Source organism: Marmota flaviventris, chromosome 17 (assembly GCF_047511675.1).
Source record: "Marmota flaviventris isolate mMarFla1 chromosome 17, mMarFla1.hap1, whole genome shotgun sequence".
In the NCBI taxonomy this organism is placed as follows: domain Eukaryota; kingdom Metazoa; phylum Chordata; class Mammalia; order Rodentia; family Sciuridae; genus Marmota; species Marmota flaviventris.
Genome location: NC_092514.1, coordinates 29,100,253 through 29,117,209, shown reverse-complemented (window position 1 = coordinate 29,117,209; position 16,957 = coordinate 29,100,253). Strand labels below are relative to the sequence as shown.

The 16,957-nt window shown below is 36.3% G+C and overlaps 1 protein-coding gene across 2 annotated transcripts in view; it reads right to left on the bottom strand.

The window, feature by feature from the left end:
- Positions 1–16,957, bottom strand: part of Ankfy1 (ankyrin repeat and FYVE domain containing 1) — a 92,033-nt gene that overhangs the window by 55,400 nt on the left and 19,676 nt on the right. For both annotated transcript variants that reach the window (XM_027922615.2, XM_027922616.2), the window contains exons 2-3: positions 14,409–14,601; positions 9,765–9,883 (exon numbers count right to left, since the gene is read on the bottom strand). In XM_027922615.2, coding sequence (XP_027778416.1) covers positions 9,765–9,883; positions 14,409–14,601 — 312 coding nt within the window. The remainder of the gene's footprint in view (positions 1–9,764; positions 9,884–14,408; positions 14,602–16,957) is intronic.

The following is a 16,957-nucleotide window of genomic DNA, read 5'->3' as shown; positions in this document are numbered from 1 at the left end:
CTCAGCCTCCTCAGTAGCTGGGATTACAGGAGAGTGCCACCCTTCCCAGAAAAATGTTTATCTTAATTGTGATGATAGTTTCACAGATATATCCATAAGCCCAAACAAATCAAACTATACATTTTAATTTGGGCAGTTTATTGGACTTCCATTGTATCTTAAAAGGTGAAATAAAAAGGAACCAAAAGTTAATGATGTAGATTCTACAACTGCCTGAGTTCAAATGCCAGTTCTATATTTACTAGGTGAATGACCCCTGGCTAGCTAGTTAATACTGCTATGCTTCACAGTCTCTTATTTAAAATGGAAATAAAGAACAATACTATCTTTGAGTGTTGTTTTAAAGATAAATCAGTCAATAAATGTAAAGCTCTCAGCCACTACTTAGTAAATGCTATTTATAATTTCACTACTATTATAACAACTATATAGAAAATTAATCATAAGGGCAAGAGTACCTATTAAAATAAATTTGAGGTGGGGCTGGGGTTGTGGCTCAGTGATAGAGCACTTGCCTAGTATGTGCGAGGCCCTGGGTTCGATCCTCAGCACCACATAAAAATAAATAAATAAAATAAAGGTATTGTGTCCAACTACAACTAAAAAATAAATTAAAAATAAATAAATAAATAAAATATTTGAGGTGCAATCAGATTCACACAATGAAAAAGTATCCTAAACTTTTTAGAATATGAGATAAGCCTGGTGCAATGATGCATGCCTGTAATACCAATGACTCAGGAGGCTGAAGCAGGAGTATTCCAAGTTCGAGGCCAGGGTCAGCAACTTAGTGAAACCCTGTCTCAAAATAAAAAATATAAAGGACTGGGGATATTCAGTGATAGAGCACCCACTGGGTTCAAACCTCAGTACCAAAGAAGAAAAGAGGAAAAGATAAATTAGTTACATGATTTAAAAAGAAAAATAAAAGTTGAAAGAATTCCAGAGAAATATTTAATATAGGTAAAAAGAAATTATTGAATTGGCTAAACATAAATCAAAAAGAACAATTAAGAAGTCCAAACCAAATTTGAATAAACCAACACAGACAAATTTAGAAAAATCAAAGACTGGAGAGAAAAACATGAAATCAACATTTAGGATTGAGTAAAGGGATATGAGAACAAATAAATTTTTTTGAGCTCTGAGAGAATGAATCCCTAGGCTGGGACTGAGTTGTTGGCAGGAGGCCATAGGCTGTTTGAGTGTCCACATGATGTGAGAGCTAACTTCCCTTAAAGAGAACAATCCAAAGGAAAGAGCGAGGAGAAAGCCACAATGCTGTTTCCAAACCTATCTCTGAGGTAACATGTTCTCACTTTTATCACATTCTATTCATGAGAAGTGGGTCAGCCTATCTTTAAGAGGGGCATTAGAATCTACTTTTGAAGGGAGGACTATCAAAGAATTTGTGAGCATATTATTTATTTATTATCAGGGCCTTCAATAGCCAGGGGCACTTCACCACTGAGCTACACACCCAGTTTTTTTTTTTTTTTTTTTTTTACTTTGAGATAGGGTCTCAACAGATTGCTTAGGGCCTCTCTAAATTGCTGAGGCTGGCCTCAAACTTGCCTCAGCCTCCCAAGTCACTGGGAACAGGAATGCATCACCACGCTAGGCATATAAGCATATTTTAAAACTTTCATAGATGTCATCAAAAGGAACATAGCAGCAGCAAAATTTAATGCTGAAACTGAAATTCTTGAGCTAGTAGTCACATAATATTCAACAGATGTCAAGTATTGCTGTATCTCTTGAAAAGTTGAAATAGCACACAAATCCTCCTGAGTTTGCTGCAGTACCTTGGGGTGCCTCAGAACAGAGTTTGGGAACCTAAACTCATTCCATGTATAATGCAACCTCCTGAGATAGTGTTTCAGTGAATAGCTCTGCTAACCAGAATGAAAAAGAGGAAAGAAAGATGCTTTCTATTCTTTAGAAAGGCTTGACAGGACCCAGAACACATTCCAGGAGAGCTGAACAACTCATACCCTAAGTTCTTATGCCAGGAATCATAAGATCTTTGCTTGAGAAAGCATGCAAGAAACCCTAGCTTCAAAACAGCCATTCTAATGCACTGGAACCTCTCATGTTAGCTGCTAGTGATAAAATGCTGGAGGGGACTATAAATAATCATTGTGCCTGAAGCAAACTGCTTTAACTCAGAAAAACATAAATATAGTACTCTCCTCTGGGCATCAAGATTTGTCATATTCTCTTGGTCTAAAAGCATATCCTTGCTCCAGGAACAGTATCTTTATAAATTTATATATATATATTTTAAATATATAATTTTTTATTTTTATTAAGCTATAGTTGACAAATAAAACTACATATATTTATAGTATACAACATGATTTTTTTGTTTTGTTTTGTTTTTCCAATACTGAGGTCCCAATCCAGAGCCTCAGGCATCCTAGTCGATCATGCACTTTACCACTGAGTTACATCCCCAGACCTAATATGATGTGTGTGTACATATAGATATGTATGTATATATGTGTGTATATATGTATGCTTTGCAAAATGGTTAAAGCAAGCTAATTAACATCTATCACCTCACAAACTTATATATTGACACTTGATAAAAAGCAAATTTAAAACATAAACTGGAAAAAAAAGATAGCCTATTCAATAAATGGTGCTGGGAAAACTGGAAATCCAAATGTAGCACAATGAAATTAAACCTCTCCTCTCACCCTGCACAAAAGTCAACTCAAATTGGATCAAAGACTAGAATAGAAACCCTGCATCTAACAGAAGAAAAAGTAGGTCAAATCTTCATCATGTCAGCTTAGGACCTGACTTCTTGAACAAGACTACTAAAGAGCAAGAAGTAAAATCAAGAATCAATACATGGGCCAGGCATGGTGGCTCCCGCCTGAAATCCCAGCAGCTCCAGAGGCTGAGGCAAGAGGATCACAAATTCAAAGCCCACCCTGGCAATGGCGAGGCACTAAGCAAATCAGTGAGACCCTGTCTCTAAATAAAATACAAACAGAGCTGGGGATGTGGCTCAGTGGTTGAGTGTCCTGGTACAAAAAAAAAAAAAAAAAAAAAACTTAGTATATGATATCTGTTGTGTTTTACCAATTCTTTTTTTTTTTTTTTTCCTCCCTGTGGTACTAGGGATTAAACCTAGGGGACTCACACAGAGCTACATCCCCATCCCAACTGAAAGCCACATTCCCATTCCAGTCCTTTTTATTTTTGTTTCAAGACAGGGTCTCGCTAAGTTGCCAAGTTTGGCTTCCAACTTGTGATCCTCTTATCTCACTCAGTTTCCCAAGCTGCTAGGATTACAGTATGTAATTTTAATACACCTAGCTGTACTAAAATTCTTATAATAATCATTAACAGAATTAATAAAAACCTGTCTCAAATAAATTTTAAAAAATTAAAAAGGGCTGGGGATATAGCTTAGTGGTACAGCACCTGTGGGTTCAATCCCTAGTACTGGTAAAAAAAAAAAAAAAAAAAGAAAAAGAATTAAAATTGATTTTGAAGATTTTTTTCCCCCTTTCAAGAAATCTCAATAAGACAAAAACTTCAAAAGAAAAATGCTGAGGGGACTGGGGTTGTAGTTCAGTGGTAGAGCACTTGCCAGGCATGTGTGAAGCCCTGAGTTCAATCCCTAATCCCACATAAACCTAAATAAACAAAATAAAGGCATTATGTCCATCTACAACTAAAAATATTTTTTTAAAAAATATTAAGCTTAAGAAATTCATTTTTCTAAGAATATAAGCCTCAAACAAGTAAGAATTTAATTTTATTCACTGTTGTATTGCTAGCACTTTGAAAAAAAACATGCCACTCAACTTTTGTTATATTGGAGTAATTTCAAAGAGGCTGAACACTAATAAATCCATAAAATGATTTTATCAAGTCTGTTAGTGTGGAAAAGCTCAACTTAAAATATAGCTTTTATGCTATTTATATACTTGTTTACATGAGCCTGTTTTCAATCTCCTTCAAAATGTCGGGCAGCAATGCCATGTTGGTGCTTTTAGGTATCATATAACACAGGCTTCCAAGCAGTTTTAGTTGCTGCAACCCAAGATTTAAGCATTCATACATATCCCCAGAAGGATTGCTGGGAAAAACAAACAGAACCATCCCCCATGACACACTTGAAAGATAAATTTTATAAAGAAAGTAAAGATGCTATAGATTCTATTAGTTATCATTGTAGTTGCCTAAAACCCATTCATTGGTTTTGAAGTAGATCACTCCTGAAAGCAAACCTGATAACAGGATCAATACATGTTTATTATTTACAACAGGAGGAGGGACTTTTCGTTTTTGGTTTGGTTTTTGTAGTGCTGGGGATAGAACCCAGGGCTTTGAACATGCTAGGCAAGTACTCTACAACTAAGCTACATCCCCAGTCCTCCAAGAACATTTAATGGTATTAACATTCTCCTTTCCTACACTCTAGAAAACCTGATTCACTGTGAAGAAACCTTGTGACCAGAAAACACTGAGTTAAAGGTAATTTTAAATGTTAAGCACTAAAAAAGTTCAATACAGCTAGTCATAGTTGTGTAGGTCTATCATCCCAGTGACTCCAAAGGCTGAGGAAAGAGGATTCCAAGTTCCAGGACAGTCACAGCAACTTGGTGAGACCTTGTCTCAAAATATATAAAAAGGGGTAAAGATGTAGCCCAGTGAAAAAGCATCTGTAGGTTCAATCCCAAGTAGCACAATTTAAAAATAAAAAATTCAGCATAAATAAAATTTTAAATCCAATGTTTAAGTAAGGCTTTTTATACCTTAATGCAATTTTCTGTGTTCTTATGTAATTATATTTGTTCCAGAAGAGTCATTTTGTTTTTCCACTTATTAATTTTAGTTGCAGTCAATATTTCACAACCACAAATAGAATTAAGATTAACATCTAAGCTATCTGAATTACCTATGACAGTATCATAGAAGTCAGATGAGGTTAAAATTAAAAAGTAAGAATATTTCATAGTTCTGCTGCCCAATTACTTTCTAAAACTGTTCAATAGATTTATAATGTCACTGGCAATGTAGAAGAGCACCAATTTCTTGATCCTCAAAACAATTAGGATCATTATTTTCCATATATTTTTCTCTCTTATAGACTTTGTAAACTGTGTTCAAATACTCAAGACCCTATCATAAGACAGGTGCATGGCACACACCTGTAATCCTAGCAATTCAGATGCCTGAGGCAGGAGGATCACAAATTTGAAATCAGCCTAGCAACATAACAAAACCCTATTTCAATAAAAAATAAAAATGAGTGGGGATATAACTCAGTGATAGTGCATCCCTGGGTTCCATCCCAACTACCAAAAAAAAAAAAAAAAGAACCTATCATATATTATACAAAGAATACCCCATGATCTAATGGATTTTAAAACTTACTCATGGCAGGCACAGTGGCACATGCCTGTAATCCCAGCAGTTCAGGAGGATAAGGAAAGACAATCACAAGTTCAAAGCCAGGCTTAGCAACTTAGTGAGGCCCTAAGCAGCGTGACAAGACCCTGCCTCTAAATAAAATATAAAAAAGGGCTGGGGGCTTTATAATATTAAAAAGTGGCTTAGTGGTTAAGTGCCCTGAGTTCAATCTGTGGTATTAAAAAAAAAAAAAAAAAAGTTATTTATAATCAGTTCTATATGAAGTCAGAGGTACGAGGCTAAAAAAGAGTACACTTTAAAAAAACTATATTCTGGGATTACACTCACATGGACTGGTGCCCTTCCAGTAGGGACTGTTTCCCAAGCCATGTTCGCATGTGCACACCTGTATGCATATTTGTGTCTTTTGTGTGCTTACAACTGGACCTCAAGGTAAACCCAAGAAATTATCACAAAGATTCAGAGTTAATTCACAGTAAAGAAGCATGAAATATCAGTTCCCCTAAATCCATGAGATAAATACCTACTTACCCTTTACAACACTGCCCAGGTGTTAACCACTTCTGATACCTTCGTTTTTAATTTTTAATTATTATTATTTTTATTTGTTCTACTTAGTTGTACATGGCAGCAGAATGTATTTTAATTTATCGTACACGAATGCAGCGCAACATTTCAATTCCCTGGTTGTACACGATGTAGACAGACACCATTTGTGCAATCATACATTACCTAGGATAATGATGTCCATCTCATTCCACCATCCTTCCTACCCTCATAACTCCTCCCCACCCTCCCCTTTACCCAATCCAAAGTACCTCAATTCCTCCCATGCTCTGCCCCCCATCATAGATCAGCATCCACTAATCAGAGAAAATATTTGGCCTTTAGTTTTTTGGGGATTCACTTACTTCGCTTAGCATAATATTCTCCAACCCTATGCATTTACCTGTAACTGCCATAATTTCACTCTCTTTTAATGCTGAGTAATACTCCATTATGTATATATACCACGGTTTCTTTATGCATTCATCTATTGATGGGTATCTAGGTTGGTTCCACAGTTTAGCTATTGTGAATTCAGCTGCTATAAACATTGGTATGGCTGTCACTATAGTATGCTGGTTTTAAGTCCTCTGGGTATATACTGAGGAGTGGGATAGCTGGGTCAAATGGTGTTTCTACTCCCGGTTTTCTGAGGAATCTTCATACTGCTTTCCAAAGTGGTTGCACCAATTTGTAGTCCCACTGGAAATCCATATGTAGCAAAATGAGTGTCATTTTGAAAGTAGATTCTCCATCGCTCATCCTCTTGGGATGGAGACAAATCATTCACATTGAACCCTGCCCTAATTGAAAATTCATGAATTAAACTATTATCGATTACTTCAGTCTGTGGATGTCTTTTCCTATAAGATGAGTCTCTTAAAGGCAGAATATTGTTGGATCTTTTTTTTTTTTTGATCCTATCTGCCACTCTACGTCTTTTAATTGATGAGTTTAAGCCATTAACATTCAGGGTTATTATTGAGACATGGTTCATATTGCCAGTCATTTTGGTTTATTTTTGGTTTTTAACTTGACTTGGTTTCTCCTTTGAATTTTCCTTTAGTGTAGTTCCTCCCTTTGCTGATTTTCATGGTTTTTTTTTTTTTTTTTCCTCCTTATGGAATATTTTGCAGAGAATATTCTGTAGTGCAGGCTTTCTTGCTGTAAAATTCTTTTAATTTTTGCTTATCATGGAAGGTTTTTATTTGGTCAACAAATCTGAAGCTTAATTTTGCTGGATATAAGATTCTTGGTTGGCATACATTTTGTTTCAGAGCTTGGTATATGTTGTTCCAGGATCTCCTAGCTCTGATGGTCTGGTTTCCCCCTATATGTAATCTGAAACTTTTCTCTTGCAACTTTTAAAATTCTATCCTTATTCTGTGCTAGGCATTTTCACTATAATATACCTTGGTGTAGATCTGTTATAATTTTGTACATTTGTAAGCCTGTAAGCCTCTTGTATTTGATTTTCCAATTCATTCTTCATGTTTCGGAAATGTCCTGATATTATTTCATTGAAGAGATTGTGCTTTCCTTTGGTTTGTATCTCTGTGCCTTCCTCTATGCCGATAATTCTTAGATTTGGTCTTTTAATGTTGTCCCATAATTCTTCAAGGTTCTGTTCATGGTTTCTCACCATCTTCACTGTGTGGTCAACTTTATTTTCAAGATAATATATTTTGTCCTCATTGCCTTAGGTTCTGTCTTCCAAGGGATCTAGTCTGTTGTTGATGCTTTCTATTGAATTTTTATTTAGTTTATTGTTTCCTTTATTTCAAGGATTTTTTTTTTCCACGAGTTTTCTCTCTCTTTCTTGAAGTAATCTTTTGCTACCTGTATTTCCTCTCTTATCTTTTTGTTGGAACTGTCAACTGTTGCCTGTATTTGCTCTCTTAATTCATTCTTTGCTTCTCAGATCATTACATTCTGAACTACTTCCCTGACATTTCACCTACTGTGCTGTCAATGGAATCCAGTCTATTATTGGATCAGCTTGGTTTGTTTGGGTCATTTTCCTCCCGTTTCTTCATATTGTCCACATATCTTCCTCTCTAGCAGTGTGGATTCAAGGGTCACTCTGCTCCTACAGAATGGAGGGCCAGCCAGGGTCGAAGCCATCCACTGCTGTTCCTTTCGCCCGGTGGGTGGGCTGGGGTCACAGCAGTCTGCTCCTGATACTTTCTTTATCAGCTCAATTTAGCCTCTTTAGTACCACATAGTTTAGCAATTGTATTACTCTATTTATAATTCTGGCCTAAAATGTTAATTGCCTGTTGTTCCCAACAGAGAATGAGCTCCATATGGCAGGGAAAATATTATAATCATCCTGGTACATGGAAATAGAACCTTATAAATCGGCAAACTTTCTAAATAAAGACATAAATCAGTAGCATTGTCACACAACTTATCACTTCCACAAATATGTCCTTGGTTAGTTGATTATATATTTATTTATATATGCCGTGCATGATAAGCAAGCATTCTATCACCACACTACACCCCCAACCCAATGTGTCCTAACTTTTGGACTTAATGCCTGGATATTCTTCTCATATTATAATTCTCATATTATTAATAGCAGAATAAAATAGCCCAATGTATCCATTACTATTCTTTTAAAATAGTACTTAAAGTGTATAACATTATGTATGAACTGATTACTATACTGAAATAAATTAACCTATCTAACACCTCACATAGTTACCCAAACCTAATCTTTTTTTTTTTTTTTTTTTTTGAGCGGGGGTGACTGGGACTTGAACCCAGGGGCACTCAACCATTGAGCTAAGTTCCCAGTCTTTGTTCAAAATTTTTTTTCTTTTGAGATAGGATCTCACTAAATTGCTTAGGGCCTCCTTAAGGTAATGAGGCTGATCTCGAATCTTTGATCCTTCTGTCTCAGCCTTTTGAATCACTGGAATTATAGGCATGTACCACTACACCTGGCCCAAAGGTGTTATAATTCTAAAGGCTAGCTGAATGCGGTGGGGCACACCTGTAAACCCAGGAGTTTGGGAGGCTGAGGCAGGAGGACTGTAAGTTCAAAGCCAGCCTCAGCAAAATCTAGGCACTAAGCAACACAGTGAGACCCTATCTCAAAGTTAAAAATAAAAAAGGGCTAGGCATGTGGCTTAGTGGTCAAGTGCCCCTTGGTTCAATCACCAGTGCCCCCCCCCAAAAAAAAATTCTAAATGGTAATGATATCCTTTGATTTTAAAGAAAAAAATACTGTTATTCTTTATAGTAACTGTTACTCAGAGTTAAATATTTTCAGAAGAGAAAAAGTATTCTGCAAGCTACAAAATTTTAACCAACCCTGAAGGACTTTCTCCTTACAATACAGGCAGAATTGTTTTTTCTGCACATACTTCTATGTTTATGTCATTATCACTATATAAAATGAGTTTCTGAAAAGCTATTCCTATTTTATGAATCCTAATAACATTTTAGATACTCAAATATTTAAGATTTTTATTAAAGGGGGCTGCAGTTGTGGCTTAGTGGGAGAGCCTAGCATATGTGAGGCACTGGGTTTGATTCTCAGCACCACAAATAAATAAATGAATAAAATAAAGGTCAAACAGCTTCTAAAAAAAAAATTTTTTTTAATTTTTATTAGGAATTAAACACAAGAATCCACAAATGACAAGCTAAGGAGATTCACCAAATATTTAAGTAGTTCTTGGTCTCCATCAATTGAATAGAAAAATACTTTACTTTCACTAAACCACAAATATTTCAAGATGACACACATAACTTTCTACCAGGAGTTCTTGTACTATCAATTTTGTGTCCCTGATGGGTCAGAGGCTCACCTGACAGGTCCAGTTCCTCAGTGGAAGACAAGTTGGCCAGACTCCAGCTGTCACTACGGGCTGCCAGGACAAACTTATGAGCACTGATGTGCCTGCCTCCAACCTTTATTTTCAGATCACTGGTAAAAAAATTCACAGATATAAAAAGAAAAATATCATCATAATTAGATATAACTAGAATTCAAAACTAATAAATACTTGGGTATTGACTGATCAACATGCATCTGCAAAAGAAAAAAATCACAACAAAATTATTTCTATACACTAGCTCTGAATTCTAATGGATCATGTTTATAATATGTTGCTAGAAATGTTTTCTAACTGTTGACTTTAATTCACATGGTATGCAGTGCTTTTAAATATAACTCCTATAAGTTAAGCAGGATGATTAAATTAATATATAAAATAGATTTTTTTTTTTTCAGAATAGATTAAGATAAACCATTAGGAGAGAAAGATAGAAAGCTTAAACCCTGTGATGACAGCTCTGAAACTATGGTGCTGCTATGCTCTATATTAATGCTCAAGCAAGGTTAAACAGAAAAACTATGAACAAATTAGCTTTGACAAATCAGTCAAGAATATGGAAATCAATACCTGTTCCCAGCAGAAACATTCAGAGCATTTATTAATGAGCATTTAAGAGGAGAAGAAATCTTTTATTTTTTTTTAATTTTTCCATATTTATAACATACCAAATGTGAAAAGAGCTTCCCAAATAGGTATTTACACCTACCTCTGAAATGTCAATGCTAAGGTAGAAATGCACCTGGGCAAGTAACAATGATGACCCACTGGGCTGACATAAGCATGTGCCATATTGGCAGCAATACAGTCATTCATTATTATCATCCTCTGCTTGTATTTATATATTCCTTTTTATTTTCTTATTACCCTTTAAAATTATTTATTAAAATTATTTATATCTTTAGAAATTAAATAGACAAAAACTATTACATGGGGGGAATAAAAGAAAAGAAGCTATTACATGAATTAACTCATCCACATAAAAGGAGACTAACAGAATATTGTTGTTTCTTCTTTTTTATTTTTCATGGTACTAGGAATTGAACCCAGGGCTTCATGCATGCTAGGCAAGCACTCTACCACTGAGCTACATGCCCAGCCCTCCTTTTTAAAAAGGAAAAAAATATATATTTTGAGACAGGGTCCTTTTTTTTTTTTTTAGTTGTAGATGGACACAATACCTTTATTTTATTTATTTACTTTTATGTGGTGCTGAGGATCGAATCCAGTGCCTCGCACATACTAAGGCAAATTCTCTACCACTGAGCTACAACCCCAGCCTGAAGCAGGGTCTTGCCAAATCCCACAGGCTGGCCCCAAATATGAAATTTTCCTGACTCTGCCTCCTGAGTAGCTGGGGTTATGGATATGCACCATTTCACCCAGCTCAAATATTGGTTCCATGTTAACACTTGATAAATTATGCCCCACAAAATAGTGTCTAGAACAAGCTTTATAATTACATAAGAGCATTGATAGTTGTAGTTCTATTAAAAGACCAAGCTGTAACTCATTAGACCACAAGATTAAGAATATTTATTATTGTAAGTTGTTATAGTAAAAACAATGTATTCATCAATAAAGAAGAAATAGAACTAATATTCTATTTAAAACAACATAAAACCGCCTCAAATTACATACAATGGTAGTTTTAAGAACTGAATGAAAATACAAACTATTTAGAAAACACATGGTGGCATGTGCCTGTAATCCCAGTCAGTGAACTTAGAAGGCTGAGACAGGAGGATCATGAGTTTAAGGCCACCCTAAGCAACTTAATGAGACCCAGTCTCAAAATAAAAGTAAAAAAAGGTTTAGGAATATAGGTGCCTTTGAGGTCAATCCCCAGTACAATAAAAAGGAATTCAATTCTGGGCTGGGGTTGTGGCTCAGAAGTAGAATGCTTGCCTAGCACATGCAAGGCCCTGAGTTTGATCCTCAGCAGCACATAAAAATAAATAAACAAAATAAAGGTATTGTGTCCAACTACAACTAAAAAATAAAATATCAAAAAAAAATTTTTAAAAAAAGGAAATAGATTCTAAAAACTTAAATGGATTTTCATTGTCTGTACTGTTTCAACTATAAGTCCAAAAGCCTCAAAAATATTCTAAAACTAAATATTTCTATAACACTATTCATAAATATCAGGTCAATTTTTTTCTATCTTTTATAGTCTGACATACCAAAGGGAAATAAAGATAAGGATTTTATTAATAATTTTCAAACACACAAATCAGAACCGGGGGTATAGCTCAGCGGCACAGGACCTGTCTAGCATGTGAAAGACCCTGGGTTTGATCCCCAACACTGCAGAAAAGTAAATTTAAAAAGAGGATTTTCTTTAAAATATGAAAACTAGGATGCTATCACTGGAGAGCATATATAAATAAAGTTTCTTGCTAGAGTTTCTCAAACATTTCAATGAGAAAAACCACAAACTTGGTTGGTAAAATATTGAATCCAATAAAAAATATATAAAACCATCATTTTTAACTACTTTATGGGGACAAAAGCCTTCTCTTGACCTAAAATAAAAGATATGTACCCGTTTCTTCCACATTTCTCAACATAAAAAATTTCAAACTGTATATCAGTTACCACAGTTATCAAAATGCACATAAAAATAATAGTTCTTCAACAAAATGCAGGTTATGAGACAAAGGTAGTTTTTTACTATCTTGGCAAGAAGATACTTGCTTTAAAAATTGATTTCTCAATTTTAGTTATCCCCATCTCAAGGGCTCAGTCCTTTATGAAGGTTCCATTCCCCTCCTCTTACTCAATTATAGATAATAGGGCTGGGATATAGCTCAGATGATAGAGTGCTTGCCTTGAATGCACAGAGCCCTAGGTTCAATTCCCAGCACCACAAAAAAAAAAAATCAAAACAATTATAGATAATAGTAGATAATAAGATAAGTATTCAACCTTCTTTAGGGAAAAGGCAGGTTTTAAAAGCTGAAGGGAGACACACTGGCATTATAAAACCATACTATAACTGAGCAAGTAAAAAGTGACCAGAGTGGAATCTGCCCATTCTCATTCCCATTATCTCCTAGAAAGACTACAACATAATGAATATAGTCAAATGACATGTAATTGAGAAGATAAATGATGGGAGCCAACGGAGAAAAGACTTTAAGCATGGGAGAGACATGTCAGTAACAGACTTATGTTGGACTCCCTTGGGCCAGCAGGAAACAGTTTTCATTTGTCTATAGAAAACAGCAGGAGGAAAGACAATGAACTATATTTGACAAGAAGCTACACATGTATTCAATTTGTGTAACTTTCCTTTACTCAGAATAAATACCTAATCTTTTTGGAGGGGAGGAAAGGTATTAGAGTTTTCTTCCTTTTGGAAATGATTAAGATGGTAAATAGTAGTTCAAGATTTTGATCTACTTTAGGTATTATAATTTATTTGGAAATATCACCAATTCTTACCTAGTCCAATCATCTATGTCCCTTAGAGCAATATCCTTTCTTCTATGCACACTCACACCTTTTTTTTCCATATCCACCATCCCAATTTAGTCCTCCATTATTTCTGATTTGTACCACATGCGACATCACAAGTGCTCTCCCTGCTCTTTTCTCTAGTTTCACTTATATGACCTGAGCAGGTTCATCTTCCTAAATACCACTTGCATTATGAAAACCTTCAAACTCAAAAACACTCTACTGTACTTCCTGAAGGATCATGTCCACACTCCTCACCTGAGCATCCATCCTACCTTTTTCACCTCTCCTACTGCTCTCCTTGTAGGTTAGTACATACCCTAAACTGTCCTCTAAACTCTCTGTTTCTGTGAGCCTTTTCTTAGTCACTGCCCTTACTTATAGTATCAATGTCTTTACATACTGAATTCCATCCATTCTTTAACATCTACTTCAAAATTCATTTAATAACAACAGCTGACAATTAGGCACTTACAATATGCCATGCACTACCCTAAGTACTTAACATGTATTTATTAAGTAAAGCCTCACAATGACCTTTAGGTAAGTAGTAAATCCATCTTACAGATTAGGAACTTGAGATGTGATATGGCTTGAAATCACACAGCTAGTAAACGGCCAGTTGGGATTCTTCTGATTCATCATCTTCTTTTTTTGACATAGGGTCTCACTAACTGGCCAAGGCTGGCCTAAAACTGGCAGTCCTCCTGCCTCAACCTCCTGAGTAGCTGGGATTACAGGTGTGTGACACCATGCCCAGCACCAGCTGAGTTTCGAACACAGGCTATATGGCACCACAATTCAACAGCCAAGCTATATTGCCCACTAGACCTAGGATGGCTTAGATCTAGGATGACTTTCACCATCTGAAGAGAAAGGAACCTCTCCCCTTCGGATTCCCAGACATGTAAGCTAATTTCTGTTCAAATTAGCAAAGCTATCACCATGATTCCCCACTTTGTGCTAGACAGAAGCAATAAAAAAGAGAGTAAAAAACTTTGCTTCAAGGAACTTAAATGCTAGGGAATAAAGGCTTGCTAATAATTCTGATTAGAGAGAAATAAATTTGGCAAGAAAATAAACAGTTGCAGTATGTTGTGATGTGGCCCAGGAGAAAAGCAAGAGGGCTCACTTCTGTGTACAAGACCTCACCTGTACTGCTCTTGCTCATACAGGTCCGCCACTATCGTCAGCAACCGGCTGATGAAGGACTCACTGCTGTTTTCCTTGTTTGCTTGTGCAGCCAAAAGAGTGCATCTCTTCTCTGTCTCTGCCAATTTCTTCTGCAGCTTGACATACTCTTGCCGGAGAAGCATCAAGTGCTTCTCCAACTTGGACACCTCCTCTGAAAGGGAAACAAAGAAGCAAGTTTACTAGTGCAGGCATAAAGCAGATAGCATTCACTATGCCTTCATCCCACAGATGGGAAGTGAAAAAAATGATGAGTTACATGACAATTCTATTACTTGATTATAGTCCTACAGGATCAGGAATGGTCTTATTTCCAGATGCTGGTCACTGGGCCAAGAAGATCATCATACATATACAAATTTGCAGGCTCTGCCCTGCAAATTCCTTATCGTAAAGTCAGGCACCTCAAGAAAAAAGGGCTATCAAAATCACCTAGGAGATTTTTTTCAAACCACTAATAGTAGTAACTTTTACTATTAGTGGTTTGAAATAAGCTTTACAAGAATTTTCTCATATAATCTTCATGACAACCTTATGATGTAGGCACTATCACCAGTAACACTTCACTGAAAAGAACACGGGGGTACAGGGAAATTATGAATTTGCCCAAGGTCAGAAGTCTTCTGAGAAACAGGGCTGATGAATGAGCACAGGCATTTGTATTCTAAGAGCTGCGATTCTAGCAACCGCCACCCTGCACTACCTTGACACCATCCTTCTTCAGGTGAGGACTGAGGCGGTCCATAACGGTTCAAATATGTTCATATTGCAGAGTTGTGTTGTGACAGATAAAAAGGTTAAAAACCACTGTATCTGATCAATAAAATTCAGTGAAAACTTACCCTGTGGCTACTGGGTGCCTGACACTCTGCAATAGTAAGCAAAATCAGATCTATCTGAAATTTTATTACTAGGGGAAATACATATAACTCAAATTATTGTTATTTTCATTTATAACAACTAAGACAATAAAAGATGAAACTATATTCTGACTTAGATTGCCAGAAAGCAAAAACAGTGATGAGAGACTAGAAAGACATTTAATTTAGGAGGTCAGGGAAGGGTCCTCTAGGGAAGTATGAAATTTCCTCCTGTTTTAAGTGGCTTTGGACTTTTGGTAGGGCACAGGATTGGGAAACTGTGCAAACTGGTACCTCTACAAATCAAGACCCCTAATTATGAAACCACAATGATTTTACAATCATCCTCTTGGCCTTGGTTCCCCCACCACAGTTATTTCAAATCTTGACACTGCCCTCATGCCCTTCCCCCATCCAATCTGCCTCCTTCTCAGCCAATGTCCTGAAAAACACAAGAGTTACTGCCAATAACACCCACCATTTTAGCAAATACTCCCATCTATCCCAAGTTTCTTCCGCAAAAGCACCGCCCCCATCTAAGCTCTAAATCCCATTCCTTTCTCTTTGTCCTCAGGATCTTTGCTTATCATCAACTTCATCATCCAGCAACTTTGATCTTTCCATCAATGGGTGCTTCTCATCATCAATGGGTTCAAATCCTTATTAAAGCAAAACCCTTCTTTCATACCACATCTGAACAACCTCCACCCTTCCATCTCTAGCTACCACACTAGTTACCTTACTAGTAATTCACCTGCCATTCCCTCATTCTGTCTCCACCTACCTTGAAACTCCTTTCACCAAGGACCTTGACAAATCCAATACACTCTTGCCAGTGGTTCTCCTCTTAAACCTCTATGACATAGCAGATGACACTGTTGTGGATACCTCTTTTCTTCTTATTTCAGTAAATACAATGCCATCCTTTCTCCAATTCTGGTTCTCTCTTTCAAATATGTCCTTATAACCCCCACACATGACTATATGGACACTCCTTAGACCTCTTCTCAAATATACATTCTCCCGCAAGGGAAGTTCAACAAGATCTCTAGTCTATGCTTATACCACAATTTAGGTACCAGTAATCCAGAGATCCATCTCTCTAGTTCAAATCGCTCTTCTCTGATTCATCTATCTAAATGTCCAACATTCTAGTGCTCCACAGACACCTCTAATTTGTTTTGCTCAAAACAAAACTTGAAGCAAATTTGTACTTCTCTCCGTGGCCCCATACTAATAAATTACACTAATGTCCATCCTTGTTACCCAAAATGTTATGTGGGAATAGACTTAGATGTCTCCTACTCAGTCACATCCAACACTCGCTCAGCAAAAAACTACTGACTTTCCTACCTACACATCACAGAGAATCCTTCCTGTCTTCTGTATTTCCATTTCTACTATGACTTTAATTCAGGTTCTCAGTTATCATTATCAGACCTCCTTCAAGGTGAAAGGATTCACTCTGAGTCTCAGAATCTAACACAGAGCCTAACACACAAGTGCTCACTAAGTATCTAATTAATTAAATTGAACAAATAAAATCCATGAAAAGAGAATTCTTTTCCTTTCATCAACATCAACCCTCTCAAAAGTGGATGCGTAACCGATGTGAATCTGCAATATGTATATGGGGTAAAAATGGGAGTT